Source organism: Hylobates moloch, unplaced genomic scaffold (genome assembly GCF_009828535.3).
Source record: "Hylobates moloch isolate HMO894 unplaced genomic scaffold, HMol_V3 SCAFFOLD_15, whole genome shotgun sequence".
NCBI lineage: Eukaryota > Metazoa > Chordata > Mammalia > Primates > Hylobatidae > Hylobates > Hylobates moloch.
In genome coordinates this window covers 27,547,387-27,565,180 of record NW_026652290.1, presented here as the reverse complement: position 1 = coordinate 27,565,180, position 17,794 = coordinate 27,547,387, and the positions used below count along the sequence as shown (strand labels likewise).

The window sequence follows — 17,794 nt, the reverse complement described above, 5'->3', positions numbered from 1 at the left end:
TGCGGGACTGTACCAAAAGGAAGCAAAGTCACTTTACAGAATAAAAAGAACAAACTAAGAATAGTAACAAAATGTGAGAACAGTACTCTGAGCCTCTCCTAGGTGCAAGATCAGAGCATTTCTGAGCTGTTAAGACAGTAAAATTTGGCTTGATGTCTATAAAAAATAAATTTACCTACTGTTTGAACTATACATGTTATAACAACTTCAAGCATCAAACTAGCAGTGTCAGTGGGAATAAAAGTAACTCTATATTATATACATAGCTGTAGCAGAGTTAAGTAGAGACTCTGGAACCCAGAGGGACTCTAGCTGAGTCCAAACACCTGCCCCTACCCCTGCCCCTTACTAAGCTGTATGTCCTTGAGCATGCTACTTTATTTCTCTGGGTTCAATTAATTTGTTTTGAGTACATTTAGGGGCTTATTAGTTGGTGCAATATGCAATTACTGTGCCAAAATTCTCCCAATTCAGTATCTATAGTTCCACATAAAGCCTTCACTTTACCTATTATTATCAATGGTAAAGAGGTGGGGGAGAGACTCTTAGGTGTACTTTATCATTCTTGAAGGTGGATGCATGCTGACTCAGATGTCAAGTAAAAAATCCAACAAGCTTTCAAGGTAAGACTTTCTTTGTGTATTATTCTGGGTCCATGGCCTTTAGCCACTGGAAAGATCAGGATAGGAAGAACTTCTAGGGACCCCAGAGCTTGACCTAGGAAGCAAGAGATGTGATCTGATGAAAACCAGGTAAGATCAGCGATATGCTACAATGAGATGTGACAATGGATTATTATGATACTACCAAAGGTTTTTAAATTTCCTTGTGAAGTTCCTTGTGGAAGAAAAGTTAAGCAGATAGCAAGGATACTGTAACAAGAGATGCACTGCAGGTTGCCATCCTTTTAACCTTTCACAATGCATTGAATAAAGGGCTCCTGAATTTGGTCAAGACTCCATGCTGTGGTTTTAGCTACAGGTTAAGAAACTCAGTGTGGACAATAAGAGGTATTATTTTGCAAAAATGCAGCCTCCCATGATGTACAAAATTTGCTGTTAAAAGATGATTTTAATAACTATGCAAATGGTATCATTACACTGAGCAGGAAGCAGATGACAGTGACCTAGCTTTATTAATGTTAGAAATAATATACTTTACAACATCATTTTAGTCATAAGGCTGCTGTTTCACTTACCACTTCTGTTGATGTTTCTGCATGTTCAGAAGTAACATGTTCTTGAAGAGATGTCTCCGTATAGCCCATTTTTCCACAATAGGGACAAGTAAAAGACTGTGGCTGCTCTACAGAGAAAGCTTCCCCACCATAGTATAAATCTGAAAAATAAGGTAGAATTGCATTGAGGAATATTAGTTTTTAAACATATAAAAATGTAATCATATGATACAATAACGTAAAAAAGAAAGTGTGGGCCAGGAGCAGTGGTTTACGCCTGTAATCCCAGTACGTTGGGAGGACAAGGCGGGTGGATCACTTGAGGTCAGGAGTTCGCGACCAGCCTGGCCAACATGGTAAAACCTCGTGTCTACTAAAAATACAAAAAGTAGCCAGGCATGGTGGCGGATGCCTGTAATCTCAGCTGCTCCGGAGGGTGAGCCAAGAGAATCGCTTGAACTTGGAAGGCAGAGGTTGCAGTGAGCTGAGATCGTGCCACTGCAGTTCAAAGGAAAATGTGCCTAAAATATTCAACAACCTCACGTGGTGAAGAGTGCTTAGGTACCTGTTTACATTTGTAATATCCTTATTCCCATGAGGACTTCATGTTATTCCTCCAAAATTCCTTCCCCAGATAGCTACTATATATATAGCCTTAAGAGAGAATGAAGCAAACAACTCCATCCTCCTTCATTTATTTGAAACATTGGTCATTTCACATCTGGCTCTAATTTTATTGTAATCTATTTTTTCCTTATCTGTATATACTGTGGCAACACTGATATCGACAGAAAAAATCAGCAGGGTCTACCATGTAACAAGGACAAATGTGCTCAAAGGGAAAGAACAGACAACCATGATCAATATGAGAACTCCCAGATGTAGCTAGTTGTTTATAGAACATGCTGCCGCTCTTAGAGCAGGAAGGACCCTGAACATTCATTTTTTGTAAATGCTAACTTAAGATACTACCAACAATATTAAAAAAATTTTTTTGAGACAAGGTCTTACTCTGTCACCCAGGCTGTAGCACAGTGGCATGATCACAGCTCACTGCAGACTCAGTATCTGGGCTCAAATGATCCTCCTGCCTCAGCCTCCAACATGACTGAACTACGTCTGGCCATCACGTCTGGCTAATTAAAAAAAAATTTTTTTTTGGCAGAGATGGGGTCCCACCATGTTGCCTAGGCTGGTTTTGAACTCCTAGGCTCAAGTGATCCTCCCACCTCGGCCTCCCAAAGTGCTGGGACTACAGGCATAAGCCACTATGCCTGGCCTGTCACAAAATATTTTGCCCAACTGGGTTACTGGAAAACTAACCAGTTAGAGTCTGTGGGAATAATTTGTTTACCTCATAAGTATATCTGAAGGAGTAAGTCTTTTTGTTCCATTAGGTAATTGCTATGGTTTGAATATGGTTTATCTCCACCAAAGCTCATGCTGTGGCTTCATCTCCAATGTGGTGGTGTTGGAAGGTGGTGTCTTTAAGAGGTGATAGGGTTGTTAAGAGGTATTAATGCCTTTCTCAGGAGTGAATTCTCGCTCTCACAGGACTGAATTAGTTCCCTTGAGAGTAAGTTGTTTTAAAGTGAGGCTGTCTGTAAGTATGTTGTAAGTACAACTGTTTGGTCTCTTTATGCATGCCCACTTCCCCATCTGCTTCTCTGCCATGTATGACACAGCTGAGGCCCTCACCCGAAGTCGACCAGATGCAGCTGAACAATCTTGGCCCCTTTAGCCTCCAGAATTGTGAGCTAAATAGACCCCTTTCCCTTAGAAATTATCTAATTTCAGGGATTTTCTTATACTAAGAGAAAACAGAGAGACAGAAACATAAAATAAAATGAAAGTATATTCAGTATGTTATGCCACTACAAAGAATTATTTAATTATTTAGCATAAAACAAACACCAAATTTAAGAGAGCTTTTGTGAGAAAAGAAAATGGAATAAAGTGTTCATTACATGATAGATTTGTTCATATTCATTTTTAGGGAGATTTAAATGATCATAAAAGTTTTACATATTATGTATATATTGACCATTTATTAGGTGCACAAGACTTGTCAGGAGTAGCTGGGGATAAATATATTAAAAAGAATAGAAATTCCTCATCTGATAAAGGGCATCTACCAAAAACTCAGCAAACATCATTTACTGGTGAAAGACTGGATGCTTTCCCCTAAGATCAGAACAAGAAAAGTGTGTGTACTCTTGCCACTTATATTTAGTATTTTACTGGAAGATCTATCCAGAGTAAATGAAAGGCATCCAGACAGAAAGGAAGAAGTAAAATGATTTTTATTTGCAGATGACATGACATTGTGTACAGAAAGTCTTAAGGAATCCACTAAAAAACCCTTGGCGCTGGGAGCGGTGGCCCATGCCTATAATCCTAGCACTTTGGGAGGGCGAAGCGGGTGAATCATTTGAGGTCAGGAGTTCGAGACCAGCCTGGCCAACTAGGAAAACCCCATCTCTACTAAAAATACAAAAATTAGGCTGGGTGTGGTGGCTCACATCTGTAATCCCAGCACTTTGGGAGACCAAGGCGGGCGGATCATCTGAGGTCAGGAGCTCGAGACCAGCCTGGCCAACATGGTGAAACCCCATCTCTACTAAAAATACAAAAATTTGCTGGGCCTGTAGTCTCAGCTACTCAGGAGGCTGAGGCAGGAGAATCACTTGAACCTAGAGGCAGATGTTGCAGTGAGCCGAGATCGCGCCATTGTACTCCAGCCTGGGTGACAAGAGCGAAACTCTGTCTCAAAATAAAATAAAAATAAAAATACAAAAATTAGCCAGGCATCGTGGTGCATGCCTGTGATCTCAGCTACTTGGGAGGCTGAGGCAGGAGAATCGCTTGAACCCAGGAGGCGGAAGTTGCAGTGAGCCGAGATTGCACCACTGCACTCCAGCCTGGGCAACAGAGGGAGACTCCGTCTCAAAGAAAACAAACAAACAAACAAAACCCTCTTGGAACGAATAAACAAGTTCAGTAACACTGTAGGATACGAGATCTATATGAAAAAAATCAATTGTTTGTCTATATGGTTGCAATGAACAATTCAAAAATAAAATTTAAAAAACAGCCAAGCATGGTGGCTCATGCCTATAATCCCAATGCTTTTGGAGGTGGAGGCGAGGACCACTTGAGCCCACGAGTTTGAGACAAGCCTTTACAACGTAACAAGACTTCACCTCTACAAAAAATTAAAAATTCAGTCAGCTGTGGTGGCATGTGCATGTGGTCCCAGCTACTCGGAAGGCTGAGATGGGAAGATCACTTGAGCCTGAGATTGAGGCTGCAATGAGCCATGATGGCACGACTGCACTCCAGCCTAGGCGACACAGTGAGAACCCATTTCAAAATAAATAGATAAATAAATAAGATAAAAATTCCATTTAAGACAGTAAAAAGAATACAGATGCTCCTTGACTTACAATGGGGTTATATCCTAATAAACTTGATAAACTTATTTTAAGTTGAAAATGCATTTAATACACCTAACCTACCAGACATCATAGCTTAGCCTAGTCTACATTAAATGTGCTCAGAACACTTATGTAAGCCTACAGTTGGGCAAAATCACCTAAAACAAAGCCTATTTTATGTAATTTATTGAAGACCGCACTGAAAATGAAAAACAGCATGGTTGTATGTACTTAAAAGTTCTGTTTCTACTCAATATATATTGCTTTTGCACCACTATAAGATAAAAAAATCATAAGCTGAACCATCATAAACTGGGGACCATCTATTCTTAGGAATAAATTCAATGGAAGTGCAAAACTTATACTGTGATAACTACAAAACTTTGTCAAAAGAAATTAAAGACCTACATAAATGGAAACATATCCCATGTTCATGGATCAACAGATTTAATATTATTAAGATGACAATATTCTCCAAACTAATCTACAGATTCGACATAATTCCATTCAAAATCCTAGTTGGCTTCGTTGCAGAAACTGACAAGCTGAAACTAAAATACAGAAATGAAAGGGACACAGAATACCCAAAATAATCTTGAAAAAGAACAAAGTTGGAAGACTCACTCTTCTTGATTTCAAAGCTTACTATGAAGCTAGAGAAATCAAGACAGTGTAGTACTGGCATAAAGACAGACATGTAGGCTTGGCATGGTGGCTCATGCCTGCAATCCCAGCACTTTGGGAGGCGGAGGCAGGCAGATCACTTTGAGCTCAGGAGTTTGATACCAGCCTGGGCAACGTGGCAAAACCCCATCTCCACAAAAAATTCAAAAATCAGCTAGGCAAGGTGGCTTCCACCTGTGATCCCAATTACTTGGAAGGCTGAGGGTGGAGGATTGCTTGAGCCTGGGAAGCGGAGGCTGCAGTGAGCCAAGATCACACCACTGCACTCCAGCCTGGATGACAGAGTGAGACTCTGTGTCAAAAAACAAACAAAAACACCAGGCATATAGATCAATGGAATAGATTGATAGTCTAGAAATAAACCCTCGTTTATAGTCAACCTACTTCTAACAAGAGTGCCAAGACAATGCATTGGGTAAAGAATAGTCTTTCCAACAAAAGATATTGGGACAACTGAATATTTACCTGCAAAAGAATGAAGTTGGCCCTTTACCTCATTCCATATATAAAAATTAATTCTAAGTGGGTCAAATATCTAAATGTAAGAGCTAAAACTATAAACCTCTTAGAAGAACACAGGTTTAAATCTTTGTGACTTTGAATTAGGCAGTGATTTTCTAGATACAGCACCAAATGCACAACAAATGAAAAAATACATAAACGGGACATTATCAGAATTAGAACTTTTGTGCTTCAAAGCACACCACCAAGAAAGTGAAAACACAACCCACAGAACGGGAGAAAATTTTTACAAATCATCTATCAGATAAAAAAACTTATATACGGAATAAAAAACTGTTACAATTCAATAACAAAGACATATTATCCAATTAAAAAATGGGATCTAGGTATTTCTTCAAAGTAGATATACAAATGGCCCATAAGCACAAGAAAAGATGCTCAACATAATTTATATTTCAGAGAATTATAAATCAAAACCACCTGAGATACTACTTTACACCTACTAGGTTGGCTGAAATAAAAAGGACAAAAAGTGTGGGCTAGGTAAGAAATTATAGCGCGAAGCCAGGCGCGGTGGCTCATGTCTGTAATCTCAGCACTCTGGGAGGCCCACAAGTGGATCACCTGAGATTAGGAGTTCAGGACCGGCCTGGCCAACACGGTAAAACCTTGTCTCTACTAAAAATACAAAAATTTTCTGGGCATGGTGGCGGGCACCCGTAATCCCAGCTATTCAGGAGGCTGAGGCAGGAGAATAGCTTGAACCCAGGAGGTGGAGGTTGCAGTGAGCTGAGATGGCGCCACTGCACTCCAGCCTAGGCGACAAGAGTGAAACTCTGTCTCAAAAAAAAAAAAAAAAAAAAAATTATAGCATGAAACATTTATATATTTTCTTACAATGTCTTCTAATCAACTGTAGAAACAATCTTTTTTTTTTTTTTTTTTTTTCTGAGATAGCGTCTTGCTTTGTTGCCCAGGCTGTAATGTAGTGGCACAATCAGGGTTCACTGCAGCCTCGACCTCCTGGGCTCAAGTGATCCTCCCATCTCAGCCTCCCAAGTAGCTAGGACTACAGACGTACATGCACCACCACATCCAGCTAATTTATTGTATTTTTTGGGGGTGGATGCAGAGACGAGGTTTTTGCCATGTTGCCCAGGCTTGTCTCAAACTCCTGGGCTCAAGTGATCTGACCATCTAAGCCTCCCAAAGTGCTGGGATTACAGGCGTGAGCCACCACACCCAGCCAACAATCTGTTTTCTGGTCACTACAAAAGCTATTACTGCTGGGCATGGTGGCTCACGTCTGTAATCCCAGCACTTTGGGAGGCCAAGGCAGGTGGATAACTTGAGGTCAGGAGTTCAAGACCAGCCTGGCCAACATGGTGAAACTTCATCTCTACTAAAAACACAAAACAATTAGCTGGGCACGGTGGCACACACTTGTGGTCTCAGGTACTCAAGAGGCTGAGGCACGAGAATTGCTTGAATCCAGGAGACAGATGTTGCAGTGAGCTGAGAGATGGCCACTGCATTCCAGCGTGGGCGACAGAGTGACACTCTGTCTTTAAAAAATAAATTAAAAAAAATTTTAAAAAAGCTATTATTTGTGTGTTAATAGCAAGAACAAAAGACAGAGTGTATTTCTTCTTTACTGAAGCACTCTTCTATTTCCTACCTTGTCAGTTGTGTATATTTCTGAATGGCTTTTTTAAACAAGTAAACTATGATTAAGATGAACAGACACAAGTACTTAGTATGTAAAAGGAAGGCTGAGTGCGGTGGCTTACGCCTGTAATCCCAGCACTTTGGAGACCGAGGCAGGTGGATCATTCGGTTTGGAGTTCGAGACCAGCCTGGCTAACATGGTGAAACCCTATCTCTACTAAAGATACAAACAATCAGCCGGGCATGGTGGTGCACGCCTGTAATCCCAGCTCCTCAGGAGGCTGAGGCAGGAGAATCGCTTGAACCTGGGGGGTGGAAGGTGCAGTGAGCTGAGACTGCACCATTGCACTCCAGCCTAGGTGACAGGGCAAGACTCCTTCTCAAAAAAAAAAAAAAAAAGCCAGGCACAGTGGCTCACGCCTGTAATCCCAGCACTTTGGGAGGTTGAGTCAGGCGGATTGCCTGAGGTCAGGAGTTCTAGACCAGTCTGGCCAATGTGGTGAAACCCTGTCTCTACTAAAAATACAAAAAAATTAGCCAGGCATGGTGGTGTGCACCTGTAATCCCAGCTACTCGGGTGGCTGAGGCAGGGGAATTGCTTGAACCAGGGAGGTGGAGGTTGCAGTGAGCCAAGATCGCACCATTGCACTCCAGCCTGGGCGACAGAGCGAGACTCTATCTCTCAAAAAAAAAAAAAAAAAAAAAAAGTAAGATTTATTTCATGTTTAATGAATTTGGGGCCTCATGGTATGCTGCTGGGGAGTTTCAGAACATTTTGCCTTTACTTCTTCAACGTACATAAAATTCTAAATGACATAATTCATTAAATTTTTAATTACTTACCAAAATCTACAACGTACATAAAATTCTAAATGACGTAATTCATTACATTTTTAATTACTTACCAAAATCTACCCTTGTTAATATGCACTGCATTGGGTGGTCAGTTGTATGCCTTGTTGTTGTTGCACCACTTTCATAACAAGATGCACAAAGATCGTAATCGTAGCAAATTAAACACTTATATCTGCGACCTCGAAAATTTCCTTTTAAACATGCATCACAGCTGACACCTATAAAAAAAAGAAATATCTTTAGTTACCAGTTTAGTTGCCACTCTTGATTTCATTTTTATGAATGTTTCAGGTGCTCATTTAACCCCGTATATCCTTTCCAAAATGACTAGAAATGACTCAGTAAAATGATATGGGAATTTTTAGCAATGTGCTGGATTCATTACTCTGATTTATACTCTAGATGAAAATAATTTAAAATGACTGATACAGGCCAGGCGCGGTGGCTCACGCCTGTAATCTGAGCACTTTGGGGGATGCTGAGGCGGGTGGATCACTTGAGGTCAGAAGTCCAAGACCAGCCTGGTCAACATGTTGAAACCCCGTCTCTACTAAAAATGCAAAAATTAGCTGGGCATGGTGGCTGGCGCCTGTAATCCCAACTACTTAGGAGGCTGAGGCATGAGAATTGCTTAAACCCAGGAGGTGGGGTTGCAGTGAGCTGAGATCGCGCCACTGCACTCCAGCCTGGGCAACAGAATGAGGCTTTGTCTTGGGGAAGAAAAAAAAAAAGCCTTGATAAGCCAGCAAGAAGGTAAAAACCAAGATGAAGAGGAACTGGTGACTGGAAGCACTAAAGGTTTTTCACCATGAAGGTATTTGCCCAAGCAGGTAAAAATCTAAGCTTAAGTTCCACAGCATTACTGGACAAAGACCTAGTGAAGGTGGGATAATTAACAGAAGATTCCTCAAAAAACCAAGACCCTAATATACTCTCAATGCATGGGTGGGCTACAAATCCTCCCTAGGGGATTACAAAAATTGCCCTACTGAAAGCCCCCTGCCCTGGGGGCACAAAATAACAACAAAAAGCCATAACCACAAACCAGTCCTCATGGGTTTATAGCCCAAATTCTATCAAATGGTTCCAAAGACCTTGGGTCAAGAATTTTAAGTGGTCTTAAATTAGAATTGACACCAAGCATCTGGCATATATAAACAACCAAGGAATAAGTTCATAATTTAAACCATAAAATACACACAAAAAAACAAAGCACCATCAGAAAGAACCAGCAGGAGCAGCAGAATCAGTCATGAGTTCACATCAGAATTGGATATCAAATAATTCTTAACTTGTTAAAAGAAATAACTGGATGTGGTGGCTAACACCTGTAATCCCAAGCACTTTGGCAAGGCGAGGCAGGGGGATGGCTTGAGACCAGGAGTTCAAGACCAGCCTGGGCAACACAGAGAGATCCTGTCTACAAAAAAATTTAAAAATTAACTGGGCATTGTGGCCTGTGTCTGTAGCCCTAGCTACTTGGAAAGTTGAGGCGGGAGGAATGCTTGAGCCCAGGAGCTCGAAGCTGCAGTGAGCCATGATCACACTACTGCACTCCAGCTTGGGAACAGAACAAGACCCTGTCTGGAAAAAATAAAAATAAATAAATAAATAAATAAAGCAAAGAAAGAAGCTTGAACACGGCTGGGTGCCATAGCTCACATCTGTAATCCCAACACTTTGGGAGGCTGAGACAAGAGGGCTGCTTGAGGCCAGGAGTTCAAGACCAGTCGAGGCAACACAGAGACATCTCATCTCTATTTGTTTAAAAAAAAAAAAAAAAAATTTAAAATATGCCAGGCGCAGTGGCTCACACCTGTAATCTCAGCACTTTGGGAGACTGAGGTGGGCGGATCACCTAAGGTCAGGAGTTCGAGACCACCCTGGCCAACACGGTGAAACCCCATCTCTACTAAAAATACAAAAATTAGCCGGGCGTGGTGGTGGGAGCCTGTAATCCCAGCTACTTGGGAGGCTGAGGCAGAAGAATGGCTTGAACTCGGGAGTCGGAGGTTGCAGTGAGCCAAGATCGTGCCACTGCACTCCAGCCTGGGCAACAGAGCAAGACTCTGTCTTAAAAAAAAAAAAAAACAAAAAAAAAAACTTAAAATTTCAAATTCAGTAGGTGGGTTTCATAGTTTTATTCACGTGTGATATGCTTGTTTATGCTGAAAACCCAAATACAGCTAAGTTATTAGAAGAAGTAAGCAAAGCTGTTAGAGACCTCTTATATAAAGTACTGATTGTATTTATTCACTGCAAAACAGACAGAAAAACATATTATTAAAAATATGTCATTTATTACAAAAAAATCAGTCAGGCATGGTGGTGTGTGCCCGTAATCTCAGCTACTTGGGTGGCTGAGGCAAGACAATCACTTGAACCCAGGAGGCAGAGGTTGCAGTGAGCTGAGATTGCGCCACTGCACTCCAGCCTGGGTGATAGAGCGGGACCCCATCTCAAAAAACCAAAAAAATGTCATTTATGATTCCATCTAGATGTGTCAAATTCAAAGAGAAGGAAAGTAGAACAGTGGTAACCAGAAGCTGGAGGAAAGGGAGAACGGGGAGTTACAGTTTAGTGGGTAGAGAGTTTTCAAGTTTGGGATAATGGAAGAATTCTGGAGATGGACAGTGGTGATGGTTCCAAGAATGTGAATATACTTAATGCTACTGAATTGTACACCTAAAAGGGGTTAAAATAAATTTTATGCTATGTATATTTTACCGCAATAAAAAAAATATGCCATTCGCAACAGCATTTTTAAAAAGTGCCTCTGAATAAATCTAACCAAAGATAGGCAGCCCTTTATGAAGCAAATTAGTAAAAATGTATTCAAAGGCACTAAAGGACTTTAAAAAATACAAATACCAACTTCATGGACTGGAAGGTTCATAATAAAATGTCAACTGATTTGTGGATTCAATACAATTAATAACCAAAACTTAAAAAGAATTTTTTTGTGGGACATGGTAAGCTGACTCAAATGTTGATGCAAGTTACAAAAAGGGCCAAGGACAGTCAAGAGGCTCCCAAGAAAAACGAGATAGAGGGACTTGTTATATATATCAAGAGCTATACTAATAAATAATAAGTAACACAGTAACAAATAATAAAGCTATAATAACTATAATAAGATGGAATGGTACCAGCATAGAGACAAACTGGCCTATGGAATAGAATGGAAAGCCCAGAAGCAGAGGTTGAAATCTGTTTTACCACAGCAAGGTCACTAAAGAGCACTGAGAAAAGGGAATGGACAATAAATGGTGCTGAACAGCTGATTATCTGCATGTGGGGAAAACAGAATTAGATCTCTTCCCCATATCCTATATACGCAAAAAATCAATTCCACATGGTTTAAAGACAGATTCAAAAGAACAATGAAAAATATCTCTAAAAGACAATACAGAATATTTTTATGAGCCTAAAGTAGAAAACGATTTCTTAATTTTCTCTTTCAAACACACACACACACACACACACACACACACACACACACACACACACACTCCAAATCAAAAAGTAAGAGGTAAGTCCAACTATGTGAAGACTTTTTCTTTTTGTTTTGTTTTTTTGAGACGGACTCTTGCTCTGTCGCCTGGGCTGGAATGCAATGGCGAGATCTCGGCAGGCTGCAACTTCTGCCTCCCGGGTTCAAGCAATTCTCCTGGTTCAGCCTCCCCAGTAGCTGGGATTATAGGCGCCCGGCACCAAGTCCAGCTAGTTTTTGTATTTTTAGTAGAGACGGGGGTTTCACCACGTTGGCCAGGCTGGTCTCGAACTCCTGACCTCAGGTGATCCGCCTGCCTGGGCCTCCCAAAGTGCTGGGATTACAACAGGCATGAGCCACCACGCTCGGCCTTTTTCTTCATCTTTTAACAGCCTACATTGATTGAAAATACAAGGTTCAGAAACTGGCGATATGTACGACATACACGACAGACAAAAGTTTGGTATTCAGAATGCATTATGAACTCTTACATATCAGTAAGTAAATGATGAATGCTCAATAGAAAAATGGAGAAACATATCAAAGGGCACTCACAGAATAACAAACATAAATGGCCAGTAAACATAAGAAAAGATGTTCAATCTCATCAGTCATCAAAGAAGTGCATGATTAACATCGATGAGCTAGCATTTTACATTTACCAAACTGGTAAGAAACTACAAGTTTCATGATATCAAGTGTTAGTGAAGATAAAGGGCAGCAGAAGTGCTTATACCCTGCTGGTAGAAGTGTACATCAGCACAACCACTTTCAAAAACTTGTTCATATTTTAGTCAAGTTAAACACATATACCTCCTATGATACCGTAATTTCACTCTTAAATACATTCCTGGGGGGAATCTTTTGTCTGTGTGCACCTAGGGAATGTGGAAGAATGTTGACGGCAGTTTTTGTAACTGAATTTTTAAAAGGCTATTCAGGGGCTGGGCGCGGTGGCTCACGTGTGTAATCCCAGCACTTTGGGAGGCTGAGGCAGGAGGATCACGAGGTCAGGAGATTGAGACCATCCTGGCTAACACGGTGAAACCCCGTCTCTACTAAAAATACAAAAAAAAATTAGCCGGGCGTGGTGGCGGGCACCTGTAGTCCCAGCTAATCAGGAGGCTGAGGCAGGAGAATGGCGTGAACCTGGGAGGCGGAGCTTGCAGTGAGCCGAGATGGCACCACTGCACTATGGCCTGGGCGAAAGTGGGAGACTCCATCTCAAAAAAAAGGCTATTCAGATTCAAAGGCTCAACAGTTCAATATGCACAGAATGAACTGGAAAAAGAATGAATCACAGCAACAGGGAAGAACATCTGCCTCAGATGAGTGAAAGGAAATCTCAAAGAATACATACAGTATAAAGCTGAAAACCAGTATCTAGTTTAGGAAATCAAAGATGTAGTAAAACTATAAAAGGAAAATGAGGGAATGATAAAATTTTGGTCAGTGGCTCCCTCTGGGGGTTAAGGGGATGAGGAGATGAGTATGTGAAGCTTTTAGGGATCTTGAAATGTAACATTTTTACATCTGGCCAAGAGGATCGGTAGTACCATTCTTCTCTTTTGCATTTATTTTATGAAAATTCTCATATATCCAACCAATATTTTATTTTTAAAAGTCCCTTCCTTCCAAACAAACAAAAAACAAAAACAAAAATAGAAAGCAAAGCTGGAATTGTTTACAACCACCTTTGGGCTGTCAGTTCAAGGTGGAAAACTGGAAAACCAACATACTTTTGGCAGATTGTAGATTATTTTTGAGACAAGGTCTCACTGTCACCCTGGCTGGAGTGCAGTTGCACAATCTCGGCTCACTACAGCCTCGACCTCCTGGGTTTAAGCAATCCTTCTACCTCAGCCTCCTGAGTAGCTAGGACTACCGGTGTGTGCCACCATGCCAGCATAATTTTTGTTTTTTTTTTTTGTAGAGATGGGATTTCGCCAAGTTGCCCAGGCTGGTCTTGAACTCCTGGACTCAAGCAATCTGCCTGTGTCAGCCTCCCAAAGCACTGGGATTACAGGCATGAGCCACTGAGACCGGCCTAGGTTGTAGATTCTTAATGTTTGTTGAATGAATATGTTTTTATTAAAACAAACAACAACAACAAAAAAACCAGGCTGGGCACGGTGGCTCATACCGGTAATCCCAGCACTTTCGGAGGTTGAGGCGGGTGGATCACCTGAGGTCAGGAGTTCGAGACCAGCCTGACCAACATGGTGAAACCCCATCTCTACTAAAAATACAAAAATTAGCCGGGTGTGGTGGCAGGCACCTGTAATTCCAGCTAGTCGGGAGGCTGAGGCAGGAGAATTGCTTGAACCTGGGAGGCAGAGGTTGCAGTGAGCTGTGATCGCACCATTGCACTCCAGCCTGGGGGACAAGAGTGAGATTTCTTCTCAAAAAACAAAAAACGAAAAACAAAAAAAATGGGATTCCCTGTTATTACTTAAACCATTAACAACAAGCACTTAGACAAATCAATGTTCTCTGCTCAATCTTTCTTCATCTATGAAGTTTGATATGAGAATCAAATGAGAAAAAAAAGACATGAAAGTCCTAAATTTTAAAGTGGTAATATTATCTCATTCAGATGCAGTAACATCTGCAAACTATACTACAAGGCCACAGTAACCAAAACAGCATGGTACTGGTACCAAAACAGAGATATAGATCAATGGAACAGAACAGAGCCCTCAGAAATAATGCCATATATCTACAACCATCTGATCTTTGACAAACCTGACAAAAACAAGAAATGGGGAAAGGATTCCCTATTTAATAAATGGTGCCGGGAAAACTGGCTAGCCATATGTAGAAAGCTGAAACTGGATAACTTCCTTACACTTTACACAAAAATTAATTCAAGATGGATTAAAGACTTACATGTTAGACCTAAAACCATAAAAACCCTAGAAGAAAACCTAGGCATTACCATTCAGGACATAGGCATGAGCAAGGATTTCGTGTCTAAAACACCAAAAGCAATGGCAGCAAAAGCCAAAATTGACAAATGGGATCTAATTAAACTAAAGAACTTCTGCACGGCAAAAGAAACCACCATCAGAGTGAACAGGCAACCTACAGAATGGGAGAAAATTTTGGCAACTTACTCATCTGACAAAGGGCTAATATCCAGAATCTACAATGAACTCAAACAAATTTACAAGAAAAAAACAAACAACCCCATCAAAAAGTGGGCAAAGGATATGAACAGACATTTCTCAAAAGAAGACATTTATGCAGCCAAAAAACACATGAAAAAATGCTCATCATCACTGGCCATCAGAGAAATAAATGCAAATCAAAACCACAATGAGATACCATCTCACACCAGTTAGAATGGCGATTCTTAAAAAGTCAGGAAACAACAGGTGTGGAGAAGATGTGGAGAAATAGGAACACTTTTACACTGTTGGTGGGACTGTAAACTAGTTCAACCATTGTGGAAGTCAGTGTGGCGATTCCTCAGGGATCTAGAACTAGAAATACCATTTGACCCAGCCATCCCATTACTGGGTACATACCCAAAGAATTATAAATCATGCTGCTATACAGACACATGCACACGTATGTTTATTGCGGCACTATTCACAATAGCAAAGTCTTGGAACCAACCCAAGTGTCCAACAATGATAGACTGGATTAAGAAAATGTGGCACATATACACCATGGAATACTATGCAGCCATAAAAAATGATGAGTTTATGTCCTTTGTAGGGACATGGATGAAGCTGGAAACCATCATTCTGAGCAAACTATCACAAGGACAAAAAACCAAACACCGCATGTTCTCACTCATAGGTGGGAATTGAACAATGAGAACACATGGACACAGGAAGGGGAACATCACACTCCGGGGACTGTTGTGGGGTGGGGGGAAAGGGGAGGGATAGCATTAGGAGATATACCTAATGCTAAATGACGAGTTAATGGGTGCAGCACACCAACATGGCACATGTATACATATGTAACAAACCTGCACGTTGTGCACATGTACCCTAAAACTTAAAGTATAATAATAATAATTAGAAAAATTAGCCAGGTGTGGTGGTGATCACCTGTAGTCCCTACTACTCAGGCTGAGGTGGGATGATCACTTGAGCCTAGGAAGTTGAGGCTGCAGTGAGCAGAGATTGTGCCACTGCACTCCAGCCTGGGTGCCAGAGTGAGACCCTATCTCAAATAAAAACAAAAAAACAAAATAGCTTCTATGCATGACGATGCTTTAAGCATAACACTGAAAATAATGAATGGGGGAGATACCTATGATATCTATTTAGGTTCACAAATCAAAGTTTAATATGATAGTATAATAATGTTGACAAACAACTGTAGTGTGAATTTAGGTGCCAGGAAGGTAAACCCAGCTCTGAACTTTTTGGTGTGCAGCCTGACATTATTCTGTAGGCCTGCCTTTTCTTCCTCAGGTGGGGATGCCTACCTGGCAAGGATACATGAACAAAGCTTAAGGCACCTGTGCATAGTGATACTGATAAACACTCTATCTTTCAGCAAAAAGATGCTGATACTTATCCCTTGCTCGCTCTACTCTTGTGATTTAATTCAAAGCTACCTAAATGATTCACACAAGGGATAGGGGGTGGTAGCCTCAGGCTTCACTTAAACCCAGCTAGAGTTGCGTAACTGTAAGCCCTTTAAAAAGGAAACAGGGTTTGTTTTTTTAAATTTACTATTTTTGATAAAATCATTTTTGTAATATATATTTTCTAGCTTCTCAAACACCAAAAGGCCTTTTATGATTCAAGGTATTTCAAATACAGATACATATATACATATGTATATATATACACACATATATATGTATATATACATGTGTATATACACACATATATACACATACATGTATATATACACACATATGTATATACACACATATATACACATACATGTATATATACACACATATGTATATATACACATACATGTATATATACACACATATGTATATATACACACACATACACATATATATGTATATATATACACACACACATATATACATATATACACACACATATATATTTAAGTCAAACAGGTAAGTTTACAGCAGGGTTTCTTACAACATAAGATTCACTTTATTAATAATAATCTACGTGGCAGGCATGCTACAGAGGATTTTTTGGTGATTAGCATACTATGAATAAGAAGTCGAGGGAAGTAAAAATGTTTTATAATATACAGTTTTTCTATATAGCCCGCTATCATCCTTTCTCATTGTTTTGTTTACGAAAGCTGTCCTTTAATTCCTTCTGTTGTCATAAACTTGAAGTTAATATTTAATTTTATAGAACATTCCATACCACCTAAGTCTCTAAATAAAAGTACAGAAGCATAGGCTTTTTCAGTTTCTCAATAGTAGCCCACTGTCCCCTTTAGAATGACTCTCACTCAATACAGAGGCCCTCCTAAGTATATGTGTCAGAATTTGTGTCATTTTATGACACAGACTAACAAAACCTGCTCCGCTACTGTCAACTACGAGTAATCTAAAGTTCCTATGGGAGGAAATAAGCTAGCTCTTTGATGCGGTCCCTTGGTTAACAATAGTGATTCTACCTGGTATCAGGAAGTCAGAGAAATCTGAAACAGAACAGATACATGGCATATGTAAAACTATCAATTCCTTCACAGGAAGAATGAAGTTGCTTCTGATGAGATATCAGTACACTGTATTTAAGATATTAAAAAATCAAAGTTCTGGCTGGGCGCTGTGGCTCACGCCTGTAATCCCAGCACTTTGGGAGGCCGAGGTGGGCGGATCTCCTGAGGTCAGGAGTTCAAGACCAGCCTGGTCAACATGGTGAAACCCCATCTTTACTAAAAATACAAAAATTAGCCAGGAGGTGGAGGTTGCAATGAGTCAAGATCACACCATTGCACTCCAGCCTGGGCAAAAAAAAAAAAAAAAAAAAAAAAAAAAAAAAAAAAAAAGTTCTGAAAAGTATTATAATAGAAACAAGAGTTCAAATATTGTAAAATAATGCCTTGAGA

The 17,794-nt window shown here is 40.3% G+C and overlaps 1 protein-coding gene across 3 annotated transcripts in view; it reads right to left on the bottom strand.

Moving 5' to 3' along the window:
* Positions 1–17,794, bottom strand: part of KCMF1 (potassium channel modulatory factor 1) — an 82,037-nt gene that overhangs the window by 18,506 nt on the left and 45,737 nt on the right. For all 3 annotated transcript variants that reach the window (XM_032177311.2, XM_058428740.1, XM_058428741.1), the window contains exons 2-3: positions 8,334–8,501; positions 1,199–1,338 (exon numbers count right to left, since the gene is read on the bottom strand). In XM_032177311.2, the coding sequence (XP_032033202.1) occupies positions 1,199–1,338; positions 8,334–8,501 (308 nt within the window). The remainder of the gene's footprint in view (positions 1–1,198; positions 1,339–8,333; positions 8,502–17,794) is intronic.